The sequence below is a fragment of the Staurois parvus genome, unplaced genomic scaffold (assembly GCF_062004578.1).
Source record: "Staurois parvus isolate SC_StPar_1 unplaced genomic scaffold, SC_StPar_1.0 ptg000306l, whole genome shotgun sequence".
Lineage (NCBI taxonomy): Eukaryota > Metazoa > Chordata > Amphibia > Anura > Ranidae > Staurois > Staurois parvus.
The window spans coordinates 5,764,404-5,780,850 of record NW_028318102.1 but is presented as its reverse complement, the minus strand read 5'-3'; the positions used below and the strand labels follow the sequence as shown (position 1 = coordinate 5,780,850).

General features: G+C 43.0%; 1 protein-coding gene across 1 annotated transcript in view; it reads left to right on the top strand.

Moving 5' to 3' along the window:
• LOC149457702 (uncharacterized) overlaps positions 1–6,850 on the top strand; it is a 145,717-nt gene extending 138,867 nt beyond the window's left edge. The window contains exons 3-5 of the mRNA XM_089683333.1: positions 3,115–4,697; positions 4,784–5,179; positions 6,773–6,850. Of these exons, the coding sequence (XP_089539459.1) occupies positions 3,115–4,697; positions 4,784–5,179; positions 6,773–6,850 (2,057 nt within the window). The remainder of the gene's footprint in view (positions 1–3,114; positions 4,698–4,783; positions 5,180–6,772) is intronic.
• Positions 6,851–16,447: the final 9,597 nt, after the last annotated feature.

Here is a 16,447-nt window from a genome sequence, read left to right as displayed (position 1 = left end):
GGAGAGATCACAGAGTGAGTCTTATACTACTATTCAGTGCTTCTGAACAGTACTATATTTTCATAGTAAATCTGACTTGGAGGTTTGGAGAAGATAGGGATTTTTTAGTGGGTGAAATAACTGCTGCTATACAGTTCTATTGAAAATTGCTAGACCCAGTGCTGCACTGGCTCCTGAAAATAATAGAGTTAGGACCGCAGAACACAGAGAAGCCTTGAGGTGGGCACTGTGGCTTACACATATATTTGCAATTGTAAACAAAAACCTGTCACATGTCCCAGAAGACTATGGGGAGGGAGGGGGGGAGGACAAATTCTGCTTCCGATTGCCTAGGCGATCGCAGCAGTAGTGGGAGCGGGTACCTGTCAAATTTGGGTACCCGCGTCCAAAAGGTGCCAATCGTTAATGGGGAGTGGGGGGCAAAGGCTTAAAGCGGAACTTCCCCTTTTGGGTGGAGCTCCGCTTTAATTACTTGCTGACTGCCATACATAAATATAGCTCCTTTCAGCATATGGTTATGCCAAGCTGTTGGCTGCAGGTTAGCCAATCCCTACTATTCAAAATTTCAAGTAGACCTAAAAGGGAGAGGCATACATTCTGCATGTGCAAGTAATAGGAGGCAGGAAAGTTCTGCACATCAAGTGCAAAAACCATATGCATCACTCTTGGAAGTCAGGAGGGGACTCCATGTACTATGATTTAAATGTCTTGATTAAAATCGGTCCTCTGTAATGTAGTCTTGTAAAAGAGCTCATGTAATCTGCATGGAGTAAGTAAAATAATTATTTTTTCTGTGAAATTATACCCTCTAATGTTGATTCCTTGATTGAAGCTGCCAGGGGAAAAGTGCATAAAAAGTTCATGGAATCAGTAGAACATTTCAGATTTTTTTTCTGTGAAATAGTTCAATTTAATTTTGGTTTCTTTATTAATACTTGCTCGGTGTCTCCCTTTGAAACTGCAGCCTACTAATAGTGCTTGAAGGCTACATTCTTCTTAAAACAATGCACATTTTGCAGGAAAAAATTGTGCATTTACTTTTTTTTTTTCACAGTAGCCTGGAAAACATTGCACTCATGATCAGTGGATTGTGGGTGCAATGTCAGCTTCCCACAAACTATTCCTCCAGCTCTCTGCATGTAATTTACATGGGCTTTTAGTTGAAGAGCTGGATGAAGTGTCATGGGACTACAAGTGTGCCTATGAGTGTGATAATTATGGCAATCATATTCCACTGAGAAAATCATGTCCATCTGCCACAGTGGGAAACAGGACTTGTAGTTCATTCCTTTACACCCCGGCCACATTGGGTGCGACTTGGCATGCAATGTGCATGCCATGCGACTTACAAATCGTATGCCAAGTCAAACCCTATTGTCTGCAATTAGAGCAGTCAACGATTTCTAAAGTAGTACCTGTACTACTTTTGGTGCGATTTGCATAGATATCTGAGTCAGATGTCTAGCAAATCGCACCTGAAATTGACATCTCACCCGACTTTCACTATAAGTTCCATTATTTCAAAGTCAGGCTTGATGTGTCTGGGATGTTACAGATCTTTGTGAATGAATGACAAAGGTGTGTGGTCAGAGCAGGGCTAATTTAATAAGTGAGAGCTGCTGAGGGAGAAGAACCTTTGCATGCTGTTAAGGGGGAAGGGCATATAAGATGTTACTACAGCTTGAGCTTGCCTTTAAATAATTTGCAACATTTTAGTTTTTTTTTCTGTGAACTAATATACTTTTTTGTTAATATAATGCACTCAATATTTTGTTTTCTATTGTGTAAAATGTAAAACTGTGGTGTGCAGTGCTAAAATTATAAAAAATCAAAGGACATAAAGAGACTAACAAAGTCATAAAATATTTCACAAAATCATAATCATGTATTAAAAGACATATAAAAGTTTGTTAGGTGACTATAAGTGCCCATAAATCATATATCTTCCTGGAGACGATGATTGTGCAAACAGGTGTATACAAAATGCTCACTCACCAGAATGCGCAAAGTAATGCGTGTTTTGTATTAAATACTGATGTCATCTAATGGTCATCCCTAGGCAGGACAGGAGTACAGTAAACTTCCTCTTAGGATGGATGGATCCTGGGACTTTAAGATGATGGATCAGAGTTTTCCAGAGATCCCCTTAAGGGGTGGATGGGTGCAGCTCACTGGGTATAATACATTTTTTTACTACATTTTAGAGTGAGGTGCCCCCCAATGTATAGTGTTACTCTGGCACATTAATTCTGAAAATGCAGGAGGACCCAGTAGTCATAGGCAAGGGTCTAGTTGTACTGGGGATGCCATGCAGAAAGGTTATTAATTTGCTTTTAGTAAGTTTGCATCTGTGGGCAGGACCAGTGCATGTGGAAGAAGGAGTCAGGGACCCCTTGACCCTGAGGGCATATATATTTACAGACAGTTTCTATCTTGTTACTAAATCAGAATTAAAAATATATGATTACATGTACTGTAAATCAATGAGTAAGCTTAGCAGTAAGTTTTAGGGAAACTAATCATTGGCTGTTATAACTTCTTCCCAGAACTCATCATCAGTGAATCAAGGACCCAAATCAGTCTTTCACAATATATTTTTATTATAATTCTGAATTAATTCACTTGGGAGAAGCTCTGGATCAAATAACTATGCAGACCTGACTAACTATGCAGCATAGCAACAGCCAAATAATTTACTGCAAACCAAACTGCCTGATGACTCCATTTTTAAAGAATAAGTTCACCTTCGGGAGCATGTTAAATTTTCCTGCTCCTAAAGCTCTCCCTCCATTTCCCTCCCCCAAGATCTCCTTACCTCCCATGACAGTAGGCCTGGGATCTTCTCCCTGCACCCACTGTCACAATTTCAAAAGAACATGGCAGTGTGGACATAGTTATGTGAATGAATATATTACAAGTACCGACAGCCTTTGCAGGTGATGGCTTGTAGTTCTCAATGAGCATCCTAGTAGTCCATTGATTCTTCCTGGACTGAACTAACAGCTTGCTGATATCGGATCATTCTCTCCGTCCGTGTGTCGATTACCGGGAAATGAACAATATTACGGTAAAGAACTGATTCCCTCTACCACTAATTCCGGAACTCTTCCAAAGGCTCAGAGATATTCACTAAGCTCGACTTAAGAGGAGCCTACAATCTCATGAGGATCAGAGAAGGGAACGAGTGGAAAACAGCCTTCTGCACCAGGTTTGGGCACTATGAATACTTAGTTATTCCCTTCGGGCTATGCAACGCCCCTGCAACTTTTCAGCACTTCGTAAATTACATTTTCAGGGATTTCTTGGACGTGTTCATGGTCGTGTATCTCGATGACATCCTGATCTTCTCTGCATCCATTGAGCTTCACCAGGATCATGTACGGAAAGTTCTTGTCCGCCTCCAGGGACATGGACTCTATGCCAAACCAGAAAAATGTGAATTTGAACGCCAGAGCATCCAGTTCCTGGGGCTAATTATCTCCACGGAAGGCTTCAAAATGGATCCCCAGAAAGTTTCTGCCATACTGGAATGGCCTGCACCAACGGATAAAAAAGGAGTACAGCGCTTCATAGGCTTTGCTAACTTGTATAGAAGATTCATCAAAGGATTCTCGGTCATCATCACTCCCATCACCCAATTGACCAAACAGGGAATCCAATTCCGTTGGACATCAGCAGCTCAAGATGCCTTTGAATCATTAAAAAAACTTTTTACATCGGTACTCATATTAAGCCACCCAGACCCAGTACTACCCTTTGTGGCAGAAGTTGATGCTTCGGAAAGTGCTGTTGGGGCTGTTTTATTGCAGCGACAAGGTCTAAAACTTCTGTTTCATCCTGTTGCTTTTTTTTCCAGACAATTATCCCCGGCAGAGAGGTACTATGATGTGGGGGACCGGGAGCTGTTGGCCATCAAATCAGCCCTGGAAGAATGGAGGTACCTGTTAGAGGGAGCAGCGCATCCCATCATGATCTACACCGATCACAAGAATTTGGAGTATCTGAAGACAGCAAGATGTCTAAAACCCCGGCAAGCTAGGTGGGCACTTTTCTTTTCGAGATTTAGTTTTCATATTACTTACAGACCAGGCTCCAAGAATGTCAAACCGGATGTCCTGTCCAGGATATTTGATGACCCAAAGGACCCACCTACCCCTGATACAGTGCTTTCGGCAGGTAACTTCTGCCTCTTACAACCCGATCTCTTTTCACAGATCCAGCAGGCATCTGTTGAGGTTCCACCCCCTCCAGGAATAACTCTCTTCTCCAGAGAAGGATTACTCTGGTCAGGAAACAGGATTTTTGCACCTAAAACTACCCGATTGGCAATTTTAGGACTATGCCATGATCATCCATTGGCAGGACATTTCGGGGTCCACAAGACCCTAGATTTGGTACAGCGCCTGTTCTGGTGGCCCGACTGGGAGAAGGACTGCAAGGCCTACATGAGCTTCTGTCCCACATGCATCTGGAACAAGGGCAATAGAAGTAAGACTTGGGGATTACTAAGGCCTCTACCAGTTCCTGACCGTCCTTGGAGGATGATATCAATGGATTTTATTGTAGAGCTGTCTCCGTTGGAAGGATATTCAGCCAACTTCGTTATAGTAGATCGGTTTTCCAAGATGGCTCACTTCATCGCCCTGAAAGGAATACCATCTGCAGCAGAAACCACCCAAGTCTTTATAAAAGAGGTGGTGAGGCTCCACGGTGTTCCAGCAAACATAGTTTCGGATCGGGGGTGTAGTTCACTTAAAAATTCTGGAAAGCCCTTTGTGAGAAGTTGAAGGTGGGACTCTCACTTTCTTCGGCCTATCACCCTCAGACCAACGGCCAGACAGAAAGAACCAACCAGACCTTAGAGGAGTATATCCGATGTTTCACATCTTTCTCGCAAGATGACTGGGTATCACTTTTACCCTTGGTGGAATTCACTTACAATAATGCAAAACACTCGGCTATAAGACAATCTCCCTACTTCTCGAATTATGGATTCCACCCTGCATTTATTTCCAACTTAATACCTGAATCAACGATCCCGGCAGTCCAGGATACCTTTGAATTTCTGCAGCAGAATAACAAGATGTTACAGGAGACAATTTCAAAGGCCCAGCTAGATAACAAGAGATTCTTTGATAGGAAGAGGAAAGGAGACCTGGTCCTGGAACCTGGAGAAGAGGTATGGTTGTCAACAGCCAACCTAAGATTAACCTGTCCCTCAAAAAAGTTAGGCCCCAAATTTGTGGGCCCTTTTCCTGTAAAATGGAAAATTTAATGACGTAGCATATGAGCTCATACTACCAGCTTCAGTAAAGATCCATCCTGTATTCCATACATCACTGCTCAAGACTGCAGTCTCGAACCCCTTCCCAGGTCGGGAATTAGGGCCACCTGAACCAGTAATCATCGATGGCGAAGAGGAATATGAGGTCAAAACCATTGTTGACTGCAGAAGAAGGAGAAACCAACTCCAATACCTAATTAAGTGGAAAGGGTATGGTCCTGAAGACAACTCGTGGGAGCCAGAGTCTAACATCCATGCCAAAGAATTGGTTGAAGCATTTAAATGCAGGCATCCAGAAAAGATGGCCCAGTTGGGCATCCGGAGGCTGCCCTAAGGGAGGGGGCACTGTCAAGGATCTCGTCGCCGTGCAGCGGTGCGACGGCGACAGATTCCCTCGAATAGCGGTGGAGCAAGTGCGCAGGCGCTGGAGCGTGCGGCCACGCATGCGCAGTAGCGCAGGAAGCTCGCGCATGCGCAGTAAGCGCCCACGTCGCAGGCTATTTAAATCTGCTGCAATGAAGAGTCATTGCCTTCTGGTCTAAATACGTTCCTGTACTCAAATTCCTGATTCTGATCCTGATACCTGCTCTGCTGTATAATCGCCTAAGAACGAACTCTGCCTGCACCGACCCCGGCTATTCCTGACCATTCTCCTGCCTGCACCTTTGGTACCTATCTGCCCACTTGTTACCGACCCAGCCTGCCTAACCCTGCTGTATGGTTCTGCCTGCAACTGCACCTGACCTGCGTCCTGCATACCTACTGCTGCACCCACGTTCCTGCACCCGTACCTGGCTTGTGTCCGGATCTCCTGAGTTGCAGCTACCTGCTGACAGCTGCAAAAGCCGCACGGCAATCGGGCAACTCCTGGCTCTGCACCCTTGCTCCTACCTTCAGGGACTCAGAGCGGAGTCATAAAAGGACACCTTCTCTCCATTTCAGGCTCCCCAATCCAGTACATAACAGTAACCCAGTATCCTGCTTCCGCTAGCGGTCTTCTCTGCCTCAGCTGGGTGTACCGAAGGCCGCGACCTAGTTCCAGCCTGCTCCAAGTCCATCCCCACCATCAGGGGCTCTGGTAAACAAGCAGACTGGGACTTAGACCCCACGCCCTGGGAAACCCTAGCTGCGGGTCTAGAGAGCTACCCGCCATAGTAGTGACAATACCTTTGTCAAGAAGGTTTATCTTGCCTACTTTATTGTACAACTTGGAGACCAAGACAAAAATTGGGCTGCTCACAAAGTGTGTAAAACCTGTGAATTTTGGTATGCCAATGGTTTGGAAAAAACCTACAAACCATTTGCATAACTGCTACTTCTGCCTTGTCAATATAAAAGGTTTTAATAAGAAAAACAAACAACAATTACAATACCCAGATATCCCATCTGCCAGACGATCAGTTGAGCACTGTGAGGAAATACCCGTGCCTGTATTTACTGAGCTACCAGAGATTGATGTTGAATCCCTCAGTTTATCTGCTTTTACAGATAATGATGATGATGATGCTCAGATTGAATATACACCATCTGATGCAGATTGTGATAAACAATATACAATTTTCTTGAGAATTTTGGTTTAGATGTACTAAAAACCATATAATATGAGGTCAAACCTAACAACACTTTCATTTGTATCCAATTAGGCAAGTTCTTGTACTACATAGTTGAAGGTAAATCTAAAGGAAATTGGGCAGAAATTGGACAGAAAATTGAATAGCGTATGGCCAGCCTTAGTCAGCTTAAATTGAATGATCTTGCAAGAGATTTGTATTTACCAAAGCAGTCTACTGAATTGTTGGCTTCCAGGCTGCAAGAAAAAGGACTACTCAGACCTGGCACTAGTGTCTCCTTTTATCGTAACAGAGAAGCAGCACTGTGAAAGTACTTCTATTCAGATGGTCAACTTGTTTATTGTAATGCTGTTGAAGGGCTTCTTCTCAATATGCCCGCATATGATTCAAGTGGATGGAGACTTCAGTAGCACAGTAGTAAAAGGAGTTTGAAATGTGTGTTACTTCACAACAGAAATATATATGGTTCAATCCCAATAGCACACTCTGTAAAAATTAAAGACGAGTATGCCAACATCAAGATTGTTCTGGATAGATTGTAATACCATGTTCATGGATGGGTAATTTGTGTTGATTTGAAAATGGTTAATTTTCTCCTGGGTCAGCAAGGAGGTCACACCAAATAGGGCAGATCGGTAACAGATGGGCAGATCAGGCATAGATGGCAGGCAGAAGAGAAGTCAGGTCACATGCAATTGTCGGTAGCAGCGGAGGCAGATTAGACAGAGACAGGAGTAGAATCCGGGAAAGAAGCCAAGGTCGATGCAGGTAGCATTCAAGCAACGTCAGTACAAGCCGGATAAATCACAAGTATTAAACACAGGAACAGGAACATGGGGGAGCTGCAGATCATACAGCAGGAAGCAAGTGGAGCTACCACACTTATATAGGCCACTTGGCGCCAGCATTAGCGGTGAATGCGCGCACACCTGCTCATGCGTATATGCATGCACCTCTGCACAGCTGGATGGGCACCCACAGGGTATCACATTTGCATGCGCCTGGATACTTTGCACTATGGCCATTACATCACTGGCACAAGCAGTCAGCTCGGACTGCCAGCTCCACTCCTGACTCTGACTCCTGCTTCTTGTCTTGAGGCTGTTCCTGTTGCTGGGTAATGTAGGAGAAATACTGACTGCACCCAGGCTGCTGCCATCTGGTAGCCTTCACATTCTCTGCCCCTGCAGATTCCTGAGTCGAATAGCCAGTATAGTGTGTCCAGGTGTCTCTTTGACAACGTGTATTTATACGAAACGCGTCACATTAGCCTTGTCAAACTGACGTCTTCCCACCGAGGCTACACGTGGGCCCGGTGGTCATTTTTTGCATTAAGTATTGAACTGACATTATTCATCATTTGAACTGATCTATTCCTGCATATTACTGCTGTTTTTTCAGTGAGATTTTCCTGTGAATTTTATGATATCCTGATTTTATTAGCTAATACTTTTCATTAACAAAAAATGTACTACACTATTATTATACCTTTGTTTTGGTGGCTTCATTTTTTGAGCCATTCAACCCTGGAGTAGTACCTCTGGTGCAAATCAACACTAAGTAGCTGAAATCGCCCAAGGAGTTATCCTCACGGTTACCTGTGTGTGGGATTGGTCTGCTGCGTGGTCTGATGTGCTGTCCGATGTGTGTGAGCCATTGGAGCCCCCCTTCCCGTGACCAGATCCTAGATGACTACCAGGGTCCACATTGCTGATGTGATATTCACGATATGCGCATTTGATTTGCGCTTCTGGTAAGTGCAAGCACACTTAATTTTTGTTCCACAAGAAGTCACCTGCACTGAATCCTGATTTCACTGGGAACACTGGAATTTTCGATTCAACACTTTATGGATTTCATCCATTCACAATCTCACTGGTATTTAATAGTGATTATTCATATGCTTTTATTTGATAATGTTTGGATCATGGAATAATCACAATCAACCATGTTATCCCTATAGATATCTTCATCCATTCATTATTGCACTTGTCACTTTATAATTTTGTGTACCATTAATCTTATGCAAGTCTAATGCTTGCAGGTTATGCATTTTGCTTTTTATTTAATATTTATTATTTTTTTATGATAAGCGCTGCATATATGTATTAGTGTCCAGGTGTCCTACTGATATACTGTCCCCTCCTGTCAAAACGCCCCCTTATACTGCTCCCTTTCTGTCACACTGTGCTACCCCTCCTATCACACTGCCCTCCTCCTGTCATATTGACCTCTTCCCGTCACAACGCCCCTCATACTGCCCTCCTCCTGTCACACTGCCCCCCCCCATTCTGTCCTTCTCCTGTCATACTGCCCCCTCCTTTTACAATGCCCCTCTTCCTATCACAATGCCTTCCCCTCCTGTCACACTTCCCACCTCATACTGCCCCCCTTCCTGTCACAATGGCCCCCATCATACTGCCCCCTCCTGTCACACTACCCCCCAGTCACACTGCCACCCTCCATCATACTGACCCCTCCTGTAGCAACTTTCCCCTCTTCTGTCACACTGCTCCCTTCCTGTCAAAATGTCCTGCTCTTCTATCACACTGCCACCCTCTTGTCACAATGCCACCCTCTTCTGTCACAATGCCCCCCATTATACTGCCCCCCCTCCTGTCACTCTGCCCCTCTGTCACAGTGCCCCCCTTCCTATGGAAGGGATCCATTGCTGATCTGTAATAAAGGGCTCAGTGGTAAGGGTTCCAAGCTTGGAGGGAAGGGCCCAGGCCAAGGAGATCGAGGGACCCTTTAGGGTTTCTTGCACTGGGGCCCTGGAGGTTCTAGTTATACCTTCTGATACTCAATCCAACTCCATCCTCAATAATCCTTTCAGGATTCAGAACCAAGAGCATCTTTCCTCTTTCTACAAATTTGTTGGCTTTTTTGCCTCCTATCCAGTTTGCTAAGATATCTTTATACTTAGCACTTTTGCAGAGAAATAGTCTTTATTCTTGTGGTCCTGCGCTCTCCGCCCTTCGCATCCTCTTGACAGAGTCATTTTTTGCACGTTTAAAAAATCATTTTAGGCCTGAAGATTATTTAAAAGTCCAAAGCATCATATGTTTTCTGAAAGCAGTCACCTTAGAGAAAAAACACTGATAGATCCATTTTTTTATGTCATACGGTATTAGTGTAACAGTTTATGAAATTCAAAGTTTCAGAAAAAAATACACGAAGGTGAATTTTAGGTTACAACAGTTTACCTTAGCATATTTTTTAATGAAACTTTGAATTTCATAAACTGTTGCACACAATGGGGTTGATTTACTAAAACTGGAGAGTAACTGGAAAATCTGGTGTAGCTGTGCATGGTAGCCAATCAGATTCTAACTTTAGCTTGCTTAACAAAGCTTTGACAATAAAACCTGGAAGCTGATTGGTCTCTATAAAGAGCTGCACCATATTTTGCACACTCAAGTTTTAGTAAATCAACCCCAATATTATTACCCAGTTTTTGGTAAAATATAAAAGAAAATGATTTTTTGAGTAAGTAGAAATCCAACAAGTCAAGCCTTAAGTTGTGTGCACCTGTGAAACAACAAATAACAGTACCTATATTTTCCATAAGTGACACTTTAAACTGATGACCTACAGGGGCTTTTAGAGGTAACTGTAAATAATAGATGTAGAATTATTGTTCTAACTCCAGCATGTGCAAAGATATGTAAAGCAATCAACATTTTTTAAGTGTAGGTGACCCTGATGCATGCATGTATGTGAGGGTGGGGACCAAAAATGTGTTTCGGGGAGGATGTTAAGTATTTTAAGTGCTTGGGTGAACAATAATTGTTTACAATTTTTGTTACATATTTTCTCTATTTGTCGCCTATGTGATGCATTTTTAATGAGACATCAGGGGTCTAAAAGACCCCTGATGTCTCACTGTTCAACAACAAAAGAAATGACATTTTACACATTTAACAGGAAGAGGAAACCAGTGAACAGACTTTCACTGGTCTCACCCCCTATACTCCAAAAAACCTGCCAAGATGCCAAGACTCCAACAGAGTTTAGGTCAGGGAAAACGTGGCAGGGATGCCCACATGGGTGGGGAGGGGGGGGGTCATTACTAGGGTGTACTTCTGAAATCCAGCAATTGTGACTATGTACATTGGTGGTAGTAAAAGGAAAGAGTGCTGTGTCACGATTGTGGCTTCCACGCACATGTGTGGGAGGGACATCATAGCTGCTCGGCCATTCATATGCCGAAGCCTGCAAGCCCGGAAGGAAGACTGGGTGAAGATGGAGTCCCTGTCAGCGCTGGCAGTGTGTTGCTGGAAGAATCTGTTTAGTAGGTAAGTCTGTCATACTGTGCTAGTATGTGATGCATACTAACACATGTTATAAACCTGCAGGGGGACCAGTTATTTTTTTTTCTCAAACGCAATATACTACATCTTTAAAGTGAAAGTCAACACTTCCATTAGGATCTGTGTTCGACATTTACAAATCGAAGCTGAATGGTACTTTAAAAGCTTTAACAAAGCTTGCTGTTTACACAGGCCTTACATATATATCTTGTTTTTGAGTTATTTCATTTGGGATGTGGCATGAGTGTGCATTTTTTGACTGAACCCTACTCTTCCACCATGTAATTATGGAAAAGTACTATGGATTTTTCACTGAGCATATACATATGCATGGAATCAAGAGCACGTTCCCCCAGGTTAGCACCTTTTATAGACATGCAAAAACAAAACACAACTGCCCAAAGTTCAGCCCTAAAGTGCCTACTGTAAATTTTCTTCTGGACCTTATTCAGGGCATATTAACCATGAGGCAAACAAGGAGTTTGCCTTGGGTGGCATGTTTCAGGGGGGCGGCGCCGCCTTGTCAGCCCTGGCAGAAGTGACACACAGGAGCTGTTATGTAGGCTTTCAGCAGTCTCCGCTACATACATGGGAATGGATCTGATCTGTGAGAGGCTGTTGGCAGACAGGTGGAGAGGGTGTCTGGTGTGCTAATCTAATCTTGAGTCGTTCCTGAGCCAGCTCACTGGGAGATGCCTCACAATGTGGGCAGAATTTTTCTTCTCCTGGGTCCTGGCTTTCGGCCTATTAGTTATTTCCAGCTTAGCCCAACTAGACTCGCTCCGCCCATCCACCGAGAGACATAAGCCAACCCCTCCCCTCTTTTTTTTTCAGTCACACTCCCTGGATCACTGAGCAGCCTAGGGATTCCCTCTGCAAGCTCCTCCTGGCTGGTGATTGGCAGGCAACGGCCGCTGGATCTGTGGGGCACACACATAGGCTGGAGCCAGTGGAGAGGAGGAGCCCAGCGGCCAGACAGGGAAGGAGCCTGGGCTGGTCAGTGAGGGCTGCCTGGGAGCTCTGCCCATTGTCTGTGTGGGGATCCAGGTGGGGAGAGTGAAGCAGAGGGATGGGTGCCGTCTGTGGATGGGAGAGAGTGCCCTGGGGGAAAGGAGGGAGATGCTAGCTAGACGTGGGGTGGCGGGTACTCCTGGGGATCTGAATGATGGAAATGGAAGAGCAAGAAATGAGCAGCTGAAAAATGAAGCATTAATTTAAAACATGGAGCACTGCAGCTGAACATGTGCAGTCTGTTCTCTTTCCCTCTTACAGAATGTTGAGATGTGAGGAAGAGTAGACTGTGCATGTGTGGTGGGTAGTGAACAAAGCCAAGTGCTTATTTGCAATTTTTTTGGGGCAGAACATCAAATAATTGGTAAATCCTGCCATTTGCCATGCAGAGAGGGGAGGGCAATGCAATGAGCAGCTGTATAGTAAGCATTATTTTAAAAAATTGAGTACTGCATAGTAATGTACGGAGGTCGCTGTAAATGCTTGGGGATGTTTTTTATGAAAGTCAATAAAGGTGAACTAGCCCTCTTCAGGTTCCTTTCAATGCAAATATAAAACATTAACTTATACCCCATACCCCTTTGTTCATCCATCCAGTGCTGCATTGCATAGCTCCTCCAGGGCAGGCATATTATTGTTGATGCTGCACCACAGAACTAGCACTTCCTCATGACAGTGTGCAGTGACATGGCTGCCATCCTGAAAGATCCTCTTTAAGCTTAAGTACTGCTACATGGTGGCCGGGCTGCACAAAATTATGCATATATACGTGACTTTTTATTTTGGGGTAGGTGACATGCACTGTCCTACCCGGGCTGCCATTGGTGGCTTCAGCTGTCAATCACTGGGTCCCGGCTACAGATTCCATGCCGGCACCCAGTGATCACTGAGGAACACTGACAGGGAAGAGGTCTATATGTAAACTACACAGATCTCTCTCCTCTCCTGTCACACTGCTTTGTATTGCTCTGCATACACAGTAAAGCACACACAGACAACATAGTAAAACAGCACACAATTAACCCTTTGATCATCCCAGATGTTAACCCTTTCCTGCTCAGTGTCATTAGTACAGTGTCAGTGCTTCTTATTAGCACTGATCACTGTATTAGTGTCACTGGGGATGTCAGTAGCCGTTAGTTCCTCCCCAGTGTCAGAATGCCCACAACAGTCCCGAAGTCCTGCTAAGTCACTGATTACCACCATTACTAATATAAAAAAACCACTATATATACTGCCATTTGTAGACGCTATAACTTTCAGGTAAACCAATTAATCTACACATATTGGCATTTTTTTTAAGCAAAGACATGTAGCAAAAAACATTTTGGCCTAATTTGTTTTACTGGATATGTTTTATAGCAAAAAGACAAAAATATTGTTTTTTTTCCCAAAATTGTTGGATTTTTTCTGTTTATAGAGCAAAAAATAAAAACTGCACAGGCGATCAAATTCCACCGAAAGAAAGCACCAAAAAAAAACGAAAAAAGACACATTTCATTTGGGTGCATGACCACGCAATTGTCAGTTAAAGTAACGCAGCGCAGTATCACAAAAAAATGACCTGGTCAGGAAGGGGGTAAATCCTCTGGAGGACAAGTGATTAACAAAGGTGGAGGCAATGAAACTTACTGAAGTAGTTGCCTCTTTATTTTCAGCTTTGTAATGTGTTTTTGTTTGGATTTTTGGTGCTGCAAAGCACATGTGTGATGAGGCTGAAGCATTATGGGAGGAACTGCACATAATGGTGTGTACTACAAAGGTAATCACTGGAGTATGTTATAGGCCTCCCAATGTTAATGAGGAGGTGGAGACTCAGCTCCTTGCACAGATTGAAAGAGCTGGGACAGTAATAATAATGGGGGATTTTAACTACACTGAAACTGACTGGAGTAATGGTACTGCAGGAACAGTTAAAGGGCAAACATTTTTAAACCTACTACAGGACAATTTTTTTGGTACAGTTCATAGAGGCCCCTACTAGGAATGATGCTCTGCTGGACCTGGTAATCGCAAACTATGCAGAGCTAATTACAAATATCCATATAAAATAACATCTGGGTATCAGTGACCATAACATGATTTCATTTATTGTTAGCTGTAAACAGCAAGCACATACAGGAAAAATAAAAATGCTCAATTTTAAGAGAGCTAATTTTCCAAGGCTGAGAGCTGCTCTCCAAGACTTAGACTGGGAGGGAATATTGGCATCAATGAATACAACACTGAAATGGGAATTCTTCACAAAGACTGTATGTGAACACACTGCAAAATATATTCCCATGGGCAATATGTTTAAAAGGCTAAAAATCAAACCTATGTGGCTTACGGCCAAAGTTAAAAAAAAAGCTATAGATAATAAGAAAATAGCATTTATTAATTATAAAAATGAAGGAACGTTATCATCATTTAAACATTACAAAGAATATAACAGAATATGCAAAAAGGAAGTAAAGGATGCAAAAATTGAAAACAAACAACAGATTGCAAAAGATAGCAGAACCAGCCCCCAAAAATTCTTCAAATATATTAATAGTTAAAAGATCAGGTCCGAGCATGTAGGCTGTGTAAGGTAAAGTCTACAGACTACAGAGTAGTGGTTAACAATTCATACTCTGAATGGTCTAGGGTTGTCAGTGGTGTACCCCAAGGTTCAGTGTTGGGACTTTTACTTTTTAATATATTTATAAACAATATAGGGTCTGGGATTATAAATACCATTTCAGTCTTTGCAGATGACACCAAGCTGTGCAGTGGAATAATGTCCTTACAGGATGTCTCCAACTTACAAGCCGACCTCAATGCACTGTTTAATTGGGCAACTATGTGGCAAATGAGGTTTAATGTTGATAAATGTAAGGTTATGGGGGCTAAGAATATGCATGCATCATACATATTAAGGAGGAGGAAACTGGGGGAATCAATGGTGGAGAAGGATATGGGGGTTCTGGTAGATCACAAGCTTAATAATGGCATTCAATGCCAAGCTGCAGTTTCTAAAGTGGGCAAAATCCTTTCTTGTATTAAAAGAGGTATAGACTCCAGAGAGAGAGAGATAATTTTACCTCTGTATAAATCATTACTAAGACCTCATCTGGAATATGTAGTTCAGATTTGGGCACCAATTCACAAAAAGAACATTGGGGAACCGGAAAAAGTACAGAGAAGGGCAACCAAACTGATAAGAGGCATGGAGGAGTTCAGCTATGAGGAAAGATTAGAGGAACAGAATGTATTCTCTCTTGAGAAGAGGAAGAGGCATGGAGGAGTTCAGCTATGAGGAAAGATTAGAGGAACGGAATGTATTCTCTCTTGAGAAGAGGAGATTAAGGGGGGATATGATCAACATGTATAAATACATCAGTGGTTCATATAGTGAACTCCGTGTAGAGCTATTCACCCTGAGGTCATCACAGAGGACAAGGGGGCACTCTACATCTGGAGGAAAAGAAATTTAATCTCCAAACACGGAAAGGTTTCTTCACAATGAGAGCTCTGAAAATGTGGAATAGACTCCCTCAAGAGTTGGTTCTGGCCAGCTCAGTGGATTGCTTTAAAAGAGGCCTGGATTATTTCTTGGATACACAGAATATAACTAGATACTAATATTTATAGGCAAAGTTGATCCAGGGAACATCTGATTGCCTTTCGGGGGATCAGGAAGGACATTTTTTCCCCTGCAAATTGGATCATGCTTTACTGAGTTTTTTTTTACTTCCTCTGGATCAACCGTGGGTGTAGGATTATAACTTTTTTTTTATGGTTGTACTGGATGGACTTTTCTTTTTTTTTTTAAACCAGACTAACAATATAACTATGTAACATTACCGTGTGCATATTTCAATCTCCCAGCCACACCTGCTTTGCCATCACTTCCAGTAACATATATTCAGAAACAAATAAACCTTGGGTCTCATTTCCACTTTAGTTGGTGAATGAATGGCCTGTGCTATGCTCCTTGCCAGGTGTGAGCATCCATTGTGCTAGTTGGAGAACTGGAATAAAAGTATATGCTATAATGAAAAATCTGTGCATTTTCCACACAGCAATGAGTCACTGGGCACCTTCATCTTTTAAGGTGTGATCTAGTATAGATAATTATCCCTAAATCTGCATCACAGTGGACATGGCTTCTAGCACTTTACATCCAAGCACATTCATATGTATAGAACAGGGTTTCTCAACCAGGATTACTCCAAAGGCTTCTAGGGATTCCTTGAGAAATGACCAATTGTTGTCTCTCAGATACGTTCCCACTGACACCACTG